The sequence below is a fragment of the Plasmodium inui genome (assembly GCF_000524495.1).
Source record: "Plasmodium inui San Antonio 1 unplaced genomic scaffold supercont1.26, whole genome shotgun sequence".
NCBI classification, from domain to species: domain Eukaryota; phylum Apicomplexa; class Aconoidasida; order Haemosporida; family Plasmodiidae; genus Plasmodium; species Plasmodium inui.
This window is the reverse complement of record NW_008481860.1, coordinates 233,342-248,386: the sequence shown is the minus strand read 5'-3', so window position 1 is coordinate 248,386 and position 15,045 is coordinate 233,342. Positions and strand designations below refer to the sequence as shown.

General features: G+C 39.7%; 7 protein-coding genes across 7 annotated transcripts in view; 4 read left to right on the top strand and 3 right to left on the bottom strand.

Moving 5' to 3' along the window:
• C922_04645 (hypothetical protein) overlaps nt 1–613 on the top strand; it is a gene marked incomplete at both ends in the record, with an annotated part of 1,701 nt that extends 1,088 nt beyond the window's left edge. The window contains one exon of the mRNA XM_008820224.1: nt 9–613. Coding sequence (XP_008818446.1) covers nt 9–613 — 605 coding nt within the window. The remainder of the gene's footprint in view (nt 1–8) is intronic.
• Nucleotides 614–2,533: 1,920 nt separating this feature from the next.
• C922_04644 (hypothetical protein) lies at nt 2,534–3,376 on the bottom strand (the record flags this gene model as incomplete). Its single annotated transcript, XM_008820223.1, has 1 exon — nt 2,534–3,376. The coding sequence occupies one exon, from the start codon at nt 3,374–3,376 to the stop codon at nt 2,534–2,536; it is 843 nt and encodes a 280-aa protein (XP_008818445.1).
• An 800-nt stretch (nt 3,377–4,176) lies between these two features.
• Nucleotides 4,177–4,563, bottom strand: C922_04643 (hypothetical protein; the record flags this gene model as incomplete). The annotated part of the gene is made up of 1 exon (XM_008820222.1): nt 4,177–4,563. The coding sequence occupies one exon, from the start codon at nt 4,561–4,563 to the stop codon at nt 4,177–4,179; it is 387 nt and encodes a 128-aa protein (XP_008818444.1).
• Nucleotides 4,564–7,203: 2,640 nt separating this feature from the next.
• On the top strand, nt 7,204–8,375 carry C922_04642 (hypothetical protein; the record flags this gene model as incomplete). The annotated part of the gene is made up of 2 exons (XM_008820221.1): nt 7,204–7,988; nt 8,168–8,375. The coding sequence occupies 2 exons, from the start codon at nt 7,204–7,206 to the stop codon at nt 8,373–8,375; spliced, it is 993 nt and encodes a 330-aa protein (XP_008818443.1).
• Nucleotides 8,376–9,195: 820 nt separating this feature from the next.
• C922_04641 (hypothetical protein) lies at nt 9,196–11,616 on the bottom strand (the record flags this gene model as incomplete). Its single annotated transcript, XM_008820220.1, has 1 exon — nt 9,196–11,616. The coding sequence occupies one exon, from the start codon at nt 11,614–11,616 to the stop codon at nt 9,196–9,198; it is 2,421 nt and encodes an 806-aa protein (XP_008818442.1).
• An 833-nt stretch (nt 11,617–12,449) lies between these two features.
• Nucleotides 12,450–13,466, top strand: C922_04640 (hypothetical protein; the record flags this gene model as incomplete). The annotated part of the gene is made up of 1 exon (XM_008820219.1): nt 12,450–13,466. The coding sequence occupies one exon, from the start codon at nt 12,450–12,452 to the stop codon at nt 13,464–13,466; it is 1,017 nt and encodes a 338-aa protein (XP_008818441.1).
• A 10-nt stretch (nt 13,467–13,476) lies between these two features.
• Nucleotides 13,477–14,596, top strand: C922_04639 (hypothetical protein; the record flags this gene model as incomplete). The annotated part of the gene is made up of 2 exons (XM_008820218.1): nt 13,477–14,080; nt 14,331–14,596. The coding sequence occupies 2 exons, from the start codon at nt 13,477–13,479 to the stop codon at nt 14,594–14,596; spliced, it is 870 nt and encodes a 289-aa protein (XP_008818440.1).
• Between the last annotated feature and the right edge of the window lie 449 nt (nt 14,597–15,045).

Sequence of the window (15,045 nt, the reverse complement as noted above, 5' to 3'; positions counted from 1 at the left end):
AGATAAAGGAACCCACTTAGTGACTTTCGCATGCAAAAATGAAAAATCGAGATTCAACATGCTGTTAGTAAGGGCATGCTACCTAAATGAGGATGATGCGAAAAATAATGTAAAGAATGCATTAAGAGTATGGATACAGTTTGAAAAATGGACCCCATATAAGAACCCCCTAAATGGAAAATATAAAAATTATAATATGCCAAGAAATGATTATAACAAATATTCCTACCGACATGAACACACCATAGATAAAGGTAGTTATTCACGGAGCTACAGAAACCCACCCTATGATGATTACCCAAAACATAGAACTGATTCTTACAGATATAGTGGAAATGCACATAGAAAAATCACCCCCCTTTCAAATTATTACCATCATAATGCCGATGATAGAAGTCGAAGAAATTATGACAATGTGAAAAATTCCTATGGAAATAGATCCCCTTCTCCTGCTCCACAATCACATTACAACAAATATAAGAAAAAATATTCCCGTTCTCCGACCCCTAAAGATTATTATAAAAAGAAATTTAGAAGATCCAGATCGCATGACATACGCAAGGAGGAAAGGAATTCCCACTGGCGTAAAGATAAGAGCAGAGCATACCATTAGGCGTTTCTGTGTGTGTGTGTGGCAGGGGGGGAGCGCCACGGAGGGGCTATACTTGCCACGTATATATAAATATATATGTTGTATGTATTTTTCCTATATGTGTAGTGCCGGGGGGCCGGATGCGCCGAGGAGAAGCATTTTGTTTCCGTCGCGCGTGTTTGTGTTCATCTGTGCACGTGTTTGTGCCTTTTACCTAGGTGTGCACACGGGGACTCGGTCTGTCTAGGCCTCAAAACAAATTGTTTTTGTATTGAGTGAGACAGGGGAGGCATCGGTCAAGGGCGCATGTAGCTCGTGAGCGTGCGTCCACTGGAAGAAGTCCCAAAAGTGGAAAAAAGCACGGGAGTTTAGATAGTTGCGAAAGTGCGGCAAATTCGGCACACGCGGCAATTGTAGCAATTGTAGCCATCGCAACCGTCACACCAATTGCAGCAATTGCATAAATAGCTGCTGTCCACCAGCTGAGAGCAGGCGTTTCGGGCGATTGCGCCGGGACGAGTCCATTCATATGTAATTCAAAAGAGTTGGTCGGTTCGCTGGTTGGTTGCTTTGCTGACTGGCTGGCGGACCGGCTTGTTGATCGTCCGCTTCTCTTTCTAGAGCTGCAAATCATTTGTATTTTTGCGGGAAGTTCGTCGGAATTCTTCCTAGACACATATGCATGCGCGTTTAAGGCGGCACAAAGCAAACAACTCCCACAGATCCTTTTTCATGTAGCTTTCCCTTAGCATTTATTGTTCCATAGTTTCCTGAATTGATGGCATCACGCTTAAGGGAATTAGCTCGAGATGTAATTCCACATTTTTCCTGTTTTTTCGCCTAGCTGCTTTTTGCCCATTTTTTTACCCTATTTTTTGCCCCATTTTTTTACCCCATTTTTTACCCCATTTTTTTTACATTTGTTTAATAGAAAAACATAATTGCAAATCTTATTGTAGTGAATTTACCTCAGTTTTTACCTTTTATATGTTATTATTTACTCGTTTGAAGTTCATACGACTCATCAATTTAGGTAACCTTAACATTGACGTTAACACATTGGAGTAACACAGATATGTAATAGAAAAAGATGACCATTTTAAGGTGGTGTAAAATGTAGACAGGGGGATAAGAACAGGTATTTTGCTGCTCCAAATGGGGAGGGGTACAGGGCCGCTTAGGGGGTAACCCAAAAGTGCACCTCAAACAGAGTTGTTCGCAAAAAATTGTCATCATAATGGCTGCGCTGTTTGGTACAGGATTAGTCCACACAGATAATACACATCGGAATACCCTTTGACAGGTCACTTCTGTGAAAAAGGTCCCCCAAAAAAAAATAACACAAATGTATATTTTGCTTCTCCACATGGGATTACGAAGGAGTAAGTTTTGTCCAACCCCTTCGCCCCATGTGCGATAAAATTTTGTTTTGAAATTAAAAAAAAATGTTTCCTCTTCATCTGCAGCAGCCTTGCTGACGAGGGTGATCTAGGAAGAGGGAAAACTTAGACATCAGTTGTCATCACGCATAGTTTATGTTGAAAGGGGCAGATCGGTGGAACGTGCATTCATAAAAGTATCCGTGTGCATACAAAAAATTTCAACCCGAATTCGCAATTTTGCGGAGAAAAAATATTCCCTTTTCTGGTAATTGGTTACATGCCTTATTTTTTTGCAGGGGCGTCTCAAGGATGCTAACTGAAGGGAGGAAGGTGACACTTGTGCTTCGTCCTTTTTGAGGGCACATCGTTGTCTGCATAAATGCCGAGTCTGTTCATTCTATTTTATGTTTTTCCCCATAGGAAAAGTCCATCGTTCTTGTGAGCCCATTTGTTGGTGTGCTAACCCCCCCTCTCGTCCGCTTTTTTTTTTTATAACGCCTTCTAAAAGGGCTTACAAATTTTTCGAAAGAATGAGAGATAAGTATTTTACATACCTATCTCATAAGAGGAAATTTTCGAGCTCGATAAATTCTTGCGTATTTAATCGAAGTTCTAATTTTTCTTCCTCCTTATTTTCCGTCGCCACAGTGTTATCAGCTGTTTGGATCTTATCGTCATCGGCGTGAGGATCCCAAACGGTTTCTTTTCTGCCCGCTTGCTTTTCTATGACATTATTTATTATGTTTAGGCAGATCCTCGTGATGTTCTTTTTATTAATATTGAGTTTTTGGATGGCACCCATCTGCATTAATTCGCCTATGTAACATTTGATGGTATGCAGATTGGCAGTGAGTCTTCTGTCTAGCAGTGCAATGTCTGAACGTTTTGCGGTGATATTCTTGTTCATTTCTTTAACTTGATTTTTTACAATTTTAATTTTGTTCTTCTTGTCTTTAAGTAGCAATCTCAAGTCATTATTATGATTTTCTTTTTTTATAAAAAAGTGATTTAAAATTGTTAATGTGGTGTTATTCTGTTCATTGTGTATGGCATTTTTTTTAATTACATCATTATATATTTCTTCCATACATTGTGTATTTTCCCTTATGAGAATTTTTTTTTTTTTCAATTCATCGAAGGTTTTAGTTATTTTCTTGTTGGCATTCTGGATGGCTTTACATAATTCAATGATGTCTTTTTTTAGCCTATTAATTTTTATGTCTTTTAGCACATTTTCTTTTCTTTTTTTTAGCAGAACTTCTTGTTGATTTATGAATTTTTCGTAAAGACTTTTTGAATAATTTTTTAGTTCCTGGATTTCTCTTTCCAGGTCCTGAATTCTTTTTTCCTTAAAAATGATGTTGCTTTCGATTTGTTTAATTTGGTTTTCCAGTTTACTCATTTGGACAAGGGTAGCAGATGGAGGAAATGGTTCTGCAGGTGGAGAAGCCGTCGTGCAAATGTGTGCATGGGGATAGAAGATTTGTGAAAATGCGTTAATGAGATGTCTCGCGGGGGTAGCCCTTTTTCTGGTGAAGCTTCCCGCACCTTGTCAGTGTTCCCTTCCGTTATGATTTCCTGTCAGCAGAAAGCGCTTCGTGAGGGTATTTTAGGGGGAAGAAAAGAGCCGGTTTGGAAATCTACGTTTGAGAAGTTTCCCTTTTTGTTACAGCTCGGAGGGGAGTTGCTCAAATGGGCATTATTAGTAGTAGCATCAGGCGTAGCAACAGTTGTAGCATCACGCATAGCAGACATAGACTCTGCCCCGTTTCGAGAGAACTACGGAAGGCGAAGTGCCCCTTCCACCGCTCATTATCTCCGTGGGAATTCTCCAAATTTAAAAGAAATACACCTTTTTAAAAACAAAAGAGGCAGAAGTTATCCCAATGAGTTGAAATGGAGGATTGGTAATCTGTGCACATGTGCCTATGAACACTGAATTAGGCACATTTCGTGAGGAAGGAACAAAAAAAAGAAAAAAAAAAGGGGAAAAAAAGAAAGAAGAAAAAAAAAAGAAAGAAGAGGAAGAAAAAAAAGCAGTTTTATTGTCACTCTTCACGGAGGACAATTATAAAATTTGAAAAAAAAAAATTCACAGTAACAAGTGTGCAATGTGGAAATTCTTGAAAAGCAGGAGAAATGTACTAACGCACGCTTAATTGTTTTTCAATAAAAATTGAGTTTGCGCGGAGTGCGAACGAGCTAGTAGGTACTTGAATTTTTAAACAACTCTTCTCCTGCGTCTTCTAGAAAGGAGTGTATAGAACACGCGCTGCTTGGTGGGGACTTTCCCTGACTTAGTGACTCGAGTTCTTCTTTAATCATTTCCTCACTATTTAAATTGCACTTGTTCGTCGTCTCGTCATCACTAGTGTTGCTTTCAGGATCATCCACAACTGTTTTGTAATTATTTTTTCCATCAAGATAGGCTTCTCCATTTGGTGAGTCTTGACTATGATAATATAACTCCTCTGCGGTGACTAAATTACACTGGCACATTTTGTCCACCTTCTCCTTTGTGCACTCTTTGGTTTCTTCAAAGATGTTGTATTTTTTGTAAAAGGCTAATAATGGGGCGAAGAATGCCATGGCACTTGTTAACACCGGGGTGGACGACACGGCACTTTGGGAGGCAACAGCTGCGGGTATGGCTGTGTTCGGTACGGCGGCTGACAGGGGGGCCGTTGATGATGCAACTGCCGGGGTGACGGCTGGGGAGAAACTAAAGGGGATGCAACCGCAACATGTTCCTGAGCTGATAGACCCAGTTAAAGCGGCTACGAAGGAAGTTAAATGGTGTGGCATTCTGACTAAGGCGAAGGAGAATATACGCATACACGTGTGGGTGGTTGGACTATTTTCTACTTATTAACAGCGGTGCGAAAAACTGCCATAAGGAAATTAGGAAGCGCTGAAAATGGATGTAATGTCTATGGGGGTAATTTTACGTAAACCAAAATTGTTCTCTTTTTTTTTTTTGAAATAAAAAGGGTGTCAGTGAAGTTTTATTCTGGTCATTTAGCTGTTTTTTTTTTTTTTTGCTACCTCGAAATGGCGCTCTTCCGTAGAAGGGAACGAAAAAAAGCACAGTGGCCGATCCTACGCAGTGTGTTACGAAGATTAAACTGCGTAGCTGTGATGGTACATGTTCATTTAAAAAAAATTTTAATCTCCGTGACCAAAAAATGCAACTTTTTTCTTTTGACTTTTTTCCTTTTATGGGGAAAATGAAGAAAAGCACTACCTACTACCCCCAAGGGAAGGAAACGCCTGTGTAATTTTTTCTGCTATATATCGCCACCGATTGGTGAGGGGGTCAACATCAACGTATGTAAGGAATATCACTACGCAGGGGAGTAAATATGCGCATATGTTTTTAATGCGAGACAGTGTGATATATCTTTGAAGGGGGAAAGAAAAGTGCCAAATTTTACATTTTTTAGGAAAAACATGTTACAGGGGGTATGCTGGTGACATGGGTGTAATAACCCGCTAATAATGCGCAGAAAGAAAAAAAAATAATAAGGGAACAACCCCAGAAAAACGTGCTTTTAATTTAGCTTAAAGGGGAACATGGAAGGGGAGTACATTTTAGCTTCTCCTGTGCATAGGTGTAGGCATATTGTATTAATGAGGGCTTAACATTGAGATGCATAAAGGGTGTCCTTTGCGAGGCATTTAAAAAAAATAGAAAAATGAAGAAACGCTTTAACCTGAGAAGAAACATTTTTATAAATCGAATATCCTCATTTTCATAAAATGATGACATGTCTGCAAAGGTGTTATTCGCCTAATATTGCATTCAGGTGTCCACAAATGTGAAGAATTTTTCTACCGCCTTGGTAAATTGACTTCTTCGTAAGTTTGCATACCGCGCTGGGGAACAAATGCATTCATTTCATAAGGGGAGGAAGCAAGCGGTCAGCAAATATATTTATAATATGGCAAAAACTAATCTCAGGACAGTAAAAAATGAACATAACGTGGGTGTTTTTTTTTTCGTAAGTTTTGAGTTCATATTCCTCCCTCGTGGCATTAAAATGAGGAATTTAATCATCTATCTTTGGGTAGGCGTTCTCTAAATTTTCTGCAAATATATATATATTTTTTTTTTCTTTGCATAAGATTGTTGCGCGATTGCTGTAACGATACAAGTTCATCAAAAATGGAGGCATCCCCTTTTGCTGAACCTGCCATTTCGCTGAACGATAATGGTTGCCTATTTAACGGTTATGCTTCCCATTTTTTGTACCGACTTGATTAAAATGTTTTTTTTTTGGCCATTCAGATAGAAACCGTTTTAGCACATATATTTTTTTAATATTAATAAAATTTCCCCTTTTAAGGCTGCATATATTTGTAAGCGGAATTTTCTACAAAAGTGTGTGTAGATAGCCCCCTTGTTTAATTTACCCTTTGAAATATGCTCCGCGCAGTAGCTTTATTTTTTGTGCCTTTCTTCTGTGACGGCAGCGACAAATGGTGAAAAAAAAATTTTACGCACCACACGTAAGGATGAGTTCGATTAACCATCGGCATGAGGAGAAAAATTATAGTGCCAAAACTATTTTTTTGTGAAGCGTGTATAAGTGAAACAAAGTAGGGGCGAATTTGTTAAGGGGAAACAGAAAAGAGCTTCCAGAAATATTGCTCTGCGTCACGTGGGGTTAATTGTGCGGCCATACCCTTTGCACGTACGCACAGGGAATGTGAGAAGCTCTAAAGATTTATGAACTTATCGGGGGAGGAACACAGCCCAGAACGCACAAAGTGTATTACTATGACCCAAGTTACAGCCATAGAAAGATGAGAACCACCGTTTTGTTGCGAAAGTGTATTTCCTCTAAATCGGTGGATATAAGACCCTTTCGCCAATCTGGGAAACGCGTATGCAGGTACGGGGGACTGTGCTTGATTTCGCTAGGCGGTTCAGTGAGAAGCGACAGGGGGGAAGGGACGAATCAGCGGAAATGACGTGTAGGGAGCACCACGAACGGAGCGAGAGAACGGGCAAAGCCGAGGAAGATAACGAAGATAACAAAGATAGCGAACGGACCTGTGACCTGCTACCTCATACTTGCTACTTCCTACCTGCTACCTCCTACTTGCTACTTCCTACCTGCTACTTCCTACCTGCTACCTCCTACCTGCTACCTCCTACCTGCGATCTGCTACCTGCGAACATGAACCACGTTAGGGGGAAAGAAGGTAAACCCTGAACTGCACAAAATGGATTCAAAAAACAACATGTTCTTTTGCAGCAACACACTGATGGAACACAGAAGAGTAACCAACAATTTCCTTTCCATGTGCAGAGAAGAAAGTTACGATTATGAGAGGCACCATGATGTCGTGTCGTTTATTCTATCCATGTTCCCTCTGTTAATAATAAGTGGGATTCACCTTTTGATAAAAACAAATGGTTACTACATTGGGAATTTATTCCTAATGATAACTTATTTATTTTCTTTTTCTTTCTTCATTTTGTATTATTATAATTCTTACGCAGTTTTTGCCCTATTTGTGTTTTCCTCCTTTTTCATATCATTGTGTTTACACGAATTTGCCCATGCGCTTGTTGCGTACAAGTACGGCGACATTACGATGGTTTACAAAGGCTACCTCTACCTGGACATTGTAAATTATTTAGACATTTTTCACACGCTCATAATACCATCGCTAATGCTGCTTACAACAGGCTTTGGGTTACCAGGAAATTTATATTGGCTTCAACTACACTTTATAAGAAGCAGATTTCAGATGTCCCTTATTTATTTATCGGGCCCGATATCGGACATTTTGTGTATCCTGGTAATTGTTTTTTTTTACAATTTTTACGCATACTTTAAGAATAGCAAAAATTTAAGTGTGCAGCCGCACTCAATTTTATTCATATCTCTTGCGACGGCTGCTTCTATCCTCGTGGATTCCTTTCTTTTAAACATTTGTCCAATTTTTGGCTTTGACGGATGGGGAATCTTGGAGCCCTACCTTCCCTACTGTGTAAATAGCCTGTAAGGAGTGAGCAAATCACCTCCTCGATGCGTGTTATTGCGCATATCATTGGACACCTGCGGGTGTGTATGAAGGCATATACACACATGTACGTTCTTCACCCTTTCGCCCTTCCTGCTAACATAGTGTTTCCGTTTGCGAAACATTAAGTTTATCCCTTACCCTTCTCCCTCCGCAGAATCAACGAAGAAATTGTGAACACCTATTTGTCTTACATATGCCCCCTACTGGTTTTTATATATTTTAACTTTATCGAAACGAAGTATCTCTTCTTCACAAGGATTGTTAACTTTATATTGGCGCGCCTTCTCGGAATTGAGATTTCGCACGTGACAATTGGAGTTAGCGCATTTCCGACGTTGTATGCGTACCTCAGAAATGTGTAGCGTTTCGAGGGGGTTCAGGGTTTCCCCATTTGCCATCTTTTCGAAGTTTTCTCTACCTCATTTTTGTGAATTTTTTTACCCCGTGTTTTTGTAACCTTTTTTTTCCCCTTATTATTTCCCCCTGAGCTCAAGTGCATAACGGGGTGTGTGCCATTTTTCCCATTAAGAGGTATGCGTGAAGTGGGCATGGAACGGCCCCCCAAATGGTCGTCTACCCCCATGCTTTAACGCTTGAATGTATGGAAAGAGAAACGGGAAATTGCACATACGTTAAGGAAGCCGTTACGATGGATAGCGGTTGGTCTGAGAGCCACTTCGCCTCCATTTGGCACCACTGAACGAAGCGATTCGGCATTGTGGCGCTTTCGTGGTGGATCAGTAGTGCTGTTCACAGGGGCCCCCCATTGGGTAGGTAAATCCACGTATACGCTCTTATGATGTTTTTTTTTTTATGGTAACTCTTGAAGAGGAACACACCGAATGGTTGTATCCCTGGAGGACTCGTTTGCAGTTGTGTCTTAGAACTCATGAATATGAAAATGTATGAATTAAAAAACATGTTACACGAGTGGGTATTATCAAGGGATGGAATAACAATGTGTGGGGATTTTGTGGCAAGAAGAAAAAAAAACTTCTCACCATGTAAAATTCACACCCAAATGGGGAACACCCCTAAGTGCGGCCATAAATGCGACATGCATTTTTTAAGCTCCCATTTGTAAATTTTTTCTTTTTTCTTTTTTGTACTCAGTAACATCTGGTGTGGTGGGAAGGAGAAAAGAAAAGAAAAAAAAAAATCACAAGGTGATTTTTCACTTCATCACACGTGGTTGTTTATTATTAAAAAGGGTCTTAATATATCTTTAAAGTGCAATGGCAATTTATCACAGGAACATATTTGTGCCTTGTAATCATTCTTTCGGAATACATTAATATTTACATTAAAAACGGAGTAGTAATATTCAGCAAAATGATCAATTGTGGTTAGTAGATTTGTAACTTTCTCGTTGTGTAAATTGGTTTCCCTTCTAAAAGTGGGATACATGCAATAATAAAGAAAGCAATTCAAGAGGTACCTTAGTGACAGGAACATCAAGTAACAATCTTGATCGATATTTCTTTCATGTAGGTAATTTGCATCAATATTTATGGATATTCTGTATTCATCTATGGCTTTGTTGGGGGAACGCTTTCTGAGATTACAACTCATAATATATTTGATGCATTCCTCGATATTAATGCATATTAGGTCGAACAAATTATATTTCAGCATTTCGTAGTGAAATAGGGGGTTCATTACTAAAGTCTCTTCCGTGGTACCTTCACTGAAATGGAGTTCTTCATTGTTTTCGTAAAGAGACAAAGATTTGCATAAATTAATGGTGATTAGAGAAAAGTATGGCATTTTACGCGGATTTTTTACCTTCTTATCAGCCATAATTTTGGCAGCCATATCTAGTACATTGGAAATCTCGTACAAATTGACTTCATTATCTTCACCATCAACATGAATAGCAACATTGTTGTTGTGTATTCGAACAAGCAAAGACTGCAGAATGTTTTGATAAGAAATGTGTGCTCCTTTCTTAATCATTTCGTTCATTAGGTGCATATTCTCAAACAGGTCTAATCTATTTATGGGCAGAATGCATTCATTTGCGTTGCTGATCGTAATATAGGGGTTTTCAAATCTGTAGCTTCTGATAAGTTGCATGAATCCAGGATTTTCTATTATTTGCCTTAGGGTACTATTATATTTACCCAATTGCGTCTCCTGCTCTGCTTCTTCCGTTTTGCAGCTTTCATTCGAAGTAGCGTCCGTCTGGTTACAAGTGGTTACACATTTTTTGTCCATTTTTCTTTTCGTCTCATGGGAATAGTACAGGTCTAAGTTGTAGTCATATCTCTTCAAGCTAGCGTGAAACTTGTATAGAAAATTCAGCGTCTGGGCACTTATGCTTAAATTATTGTTTATCCTAAGCACATACGCAATGGTTACATTGGGGTCATACTTTTTCGTGTACATAAGATAGCACATGGCGATTATTAAACTTATGCTGTTGACATTTCCCCTCGTATTATTTGTCATACTCTGATTGCATAGGATTAGTACATTTCCGTTCTGCATCCTTTCTTCGTTGGAAATATTCAGCATTGCATCTTTCTGTGATGGTCTTCTATCTGCACTAGCGCTTGACTTCGTCATATCCTGAGTTCCCTTTTCTAAATCGTTTTCTTTATGTTTATTTCCACTTAGAACCTTGGATTCCAGTGCGCAGCTATTTTCGTACAGATTAACATTTTGCAGAATGCTCTGTATAATGTCATACACCATTCGGACGTCTAAAAAGTGTTGATACTTTATACATTGACCTTTGCGTGTATTTGAATTTTCTACAATTCTGTCTATCACATTATATCTGGAGTATTTTATTCCTTTTACATTTGTCATCTCATGTCCTGAGTCGGTAAAATCGTAGACATATTTTATCTTCAAATGGCTGTTTATGAACGGATTGGTAATATGGATGAGAGTTCCCACGAAAAGGTTGCTACAGAATTTTATGGGGTAGTTAAGAGAACCTCTGAAATTGCTGATGGCTGATAAGGTTCTGTTAGGTCTATTTTTCGATATACATAAGAAGCAGTATTCCCTTTCAAAATTTTTATAGCCTCCCTTTAGGAAATAAAAGTTAGCTTTCACATTGGCGAAGTGGCTATATAGGAGGCGGTCATAACGGGAGTCGTTTTGAACCCTTTCTTTCGTATGATAAAATACTACCTTTGCGTTCTGTTTCAACCCGATTTCCTTCTTCATTTTGTCGATTAGGGGTTCGTTTGTTATATGTACAGCACTTGTGATGTGATACATTTGGAATTCCCTTTCCATCTGTAGGTCAACGAGGAAAAGGCACCTATTGTTTCCTTGGTCTAGCAACTGCTGGAAGTAGTTGTACAGGTAGGTTGCGTTTATCGTTTTGATGACCATCTTCGCGTACATAACCTCGATGTTCTCCTTTGAGCTACTTGGGGGCTCCTTGGCTGAGCAGTTTTGCGGGGCCTTCGTTACCTCGTCCTTTATCTCGCTTTTCAGGTCGCTCTTGAGCCCACTCGTGAAGCCACACACCGCCGAGTTGGACTCCGTCCGTGCACCCACATCAACCTCATTGGTCTCTTTCCCCTGGAGCCTTTCCCTTATGATTTCCTCTTTCAAAGCTTCAAAATCTAGGCATGGATACATGGTGGCTCCGGCTTACGCTTTTCCGGGGGTGGTCAAGAGGGGCTTAGTTCTGGTCTCTACGGAAGGTAGTATGGCACTACTGCTCTCGTACCACGAAGCCAATGAATGCGTACCAACTGGGCGTCTGTTTTGTGCCCAATGGGGACGGGGAAAACAGGAACGAACAAAATTGAATCGTGCAAATTTGGAGAGCGCAAATTTAGGTGTATAAAATGGGAGCACCAAAAAAAAAAAAAACGGTTCAAAAAGAATAAGCGGGTAAAATAGATGAGGGGCAATTTATGCAGAGTACTTCCCCATTTGTGCTTCCCTATGTGCGTTGCTTAAAAAGATGCGCTTTTCTTTATGCAGAGTTTTGAAGGTTCATGAAAGGGATCGTTTACTTTAAAGCACAAAAGAGGAATGAATTTTTTTTTTTTTCCTCTGCAATATAACGTGTTTTGTGTGGAAGAACGCCGTTGAGCGGATGCCTCTTAGCAGTATACAGTGTGAATATTTCTAAGCAGCGAAGCTTCTTAGCTGATAAACTGCGAAAGTGGGAAAATGCGAAACGGCAAAACTGCGAAACGGCAAAACTGCGAAACGGCAAAACTGCGAAACGGCAAAACTGCGAAACGGCACAACTGCGAAAAGGCGAAAATGGCAAATTGCTAAAGCGCAATGTGCAGAGTAGGGTAAAATTTGAAAAAGGAGAAAAATTAAAATTTTCAATATACTTTCGTATGCTTTTAGAAATTTGAAATTATTTTTGGTAAAATTTATAAAAGTAAAAAACACATTTGTAATTTTTTACGGCTTTACAAAAATAACGTGCAAACCGAGGTGACGCAAATATGAACCTGCCTGGCGGCAGAGACAACGGGGAAAATGAAGGCGCAAATGCCGTTTTCGTGAACAGTGATGGGTGTTCGCTTGTTTTACTTATGGAAGATAAAAGGGCTAGGAAGGACACCCAAAAAAAGGAGTACCTCACGAAGGATTGCCCCGATAAAAAGGAGTACACCGCGATAAGGGAGTACACAGTAGAAAATTCGTACCCCGATGAAAACGCGTACACCGGGTGCAAAGCCAACCAAGGGGAGACCCATAAAAACGACGTAAACGTTGTAGAGGATGGAAAATCCAAGAAAAACGAAGAGAGAATGATGGCAGGAATAATCAAGATCCTTGAGGAAATGAAAGAGAGCGATGATACATCTAATGCTGTAGATACTGGATTCAACCAAGGTAGTCATCAGCAAAGCCCTGACTGCGCTACGCAGGTGCAAAATGGAGACGAAGTTAACCGAAATACATATCCACGTAAAGACAACACAAAATTGCATGTAGGGTTGGATTACTCCACGTTCTACCTAGACACCCCATATAAAATTGTTAAGTGCCTGAATAAAGGTAGCCATTTTCTTTTCTGGGATAATGACACACTGTGTGGCCAGAATGACCAAGTGACAAAAGAGTTTAAAATGAACGAAATGAAAAAAAATAACTGCGAGGAGTTAAGAAGCAGTAGGTTCATTTTTTTTGATAGGGAAAAGAAACTACTCGTTCTAAAGTATAACCTCAGGAGTAACAGTTTTAATTACGTAAGTGAAAGCGACCCTATTTATGTGTACTTTGATCAATTACATGAAAAAAATTTCTTAGATGATAATATTATTAAAGAAAAAAAAAACTCGATTTTAATTTACCCCTACACATATGTGAAAATATGGGAAAGCTTAACTTGTTACATTAACGAGGAGGTAATAAATAAAATTGAGCCAGTTAATAAAACCTTTTGCTCCTCCTTCTTGGAAGAAGAAGAAGAAGAAAAAAAAAAAAAAAAAAAAAAAGAGTACGGATTTGCTTAGGGATGAAGATATGAATCTGTGCAACCAGCCCTACATGTTTTATTCCGTGATTCCGAGATATCCCGCAAGTAAGACTTACCCAAAGCAGGGGAGAATCGGCGATGGTAGTCGGCATAAGAAGGAAGACAATGTAGGGGTGAACACTACAGAGGGTGACGGAGGAGGCGGCATCAATATGGAGGGTGACAGCGTAGGAGGTGTCAATGTAGAAACTGAGGATGTGGCATGTTCGGGTATATCTGTCGTAGACGATGAAGTTGGTCCCGATGAGCCGCCCAACGACCCTCTGGACAACGCGAATGAGAGCTACTTCGAACTCATCGATGTAGACGCCAAACATAAGAAATATGTGCCGTCCGACTTAACCATCATCCATCTGGAGAAGTATTGGATTCTGAAGGAGATAATTCAGCAAGAATATACTTACGTGTATTATGGGAATGAAAAGAAGGAAGGCTTTCACAAGTTTGAAAATAAGCTTTTCTACATTTTGGGCGAATTTCAGTTTGCCTATATTCTCTTCCATTTAGGTTTTAATTATCAGTCCTTCGTTCAGTGGCGGAAGCTTTTTGAGCTCCTTTCCAATTCACAGCACTTGGTGACGAACTTTGCAGGTAAGTGGGGTTAGCAATGTGGGGGGGGTAGAATTTTTTCGCCCAAGGGGGGATAATGGCGGTGTGTTGTCTTCTGGGTTGGAAGAGCTTCGTGTGGAGAGCTATGTTTCCGTTGTTTTTTAGTATTCCCATTTGTGGACGTGTTCACTTTATGTGGACGTGTTCACCTTATGTGGACGTCTTCGACTTATGTGCACGTTGTCGCCTCATATGCACGTCTTCCCCTTTTGTTCACTTCTTCCCCCTTTAGACTTCTTCGAAGAAGCCTTAAGAGTGATTTCTATCCACCTAAGCTACCTGAGTGATGACTTTTTTGACAACACTGAAAATAGTTTTATTCTTTTTGGAGTTTACAACATATACGAAATAGTTAGTGGCGTGGGGGACGTGCATGGGGGCATAACCAACGTGATGAATTCCATAGACTCTATAATTTATGCAAAGCTGGGGCTACATTTACCCGACTTGTCCTTTGTGTATGAAGAGTTCCAGCCCACGTACGTAGATGACCATTAGCAGTACGAGGGACGGTCGATGACATGGCTAGCAAATTCTAGTGAAGTAAAAAGAAGAGGCTTACATAACCCATCCGTTGTAATACTTCCAAAATGGGTTGCACAACGCTGTTGGATTTTTCCTCCATGTGATATTTTTACGTACAAGAATTGTATGAAAAAATTGAGCGCGCAGAAGTTGGATAAATTTTGTTTTGTTCTGTTTTGTACTATGTTCGCGAGGAGAAATCCATAGTTTTTATCTTTTTCACTTTGTTTTGTTTGATTTGGTTTGATTTGTTTTGATTTGGTTTCCTTTCGTTTCATTTTGTTTCATTTCACTTTTTTTCCACTTGTTCTACTTTTTTTCAGTTCCCTTGGGGTTACATTTTCGCGTCATAGTATTTTACACCGAACAGTTTTTACGCGTGCGCGGAATTTGTTGTATGTGCAAAGATAAATAAATTTGGT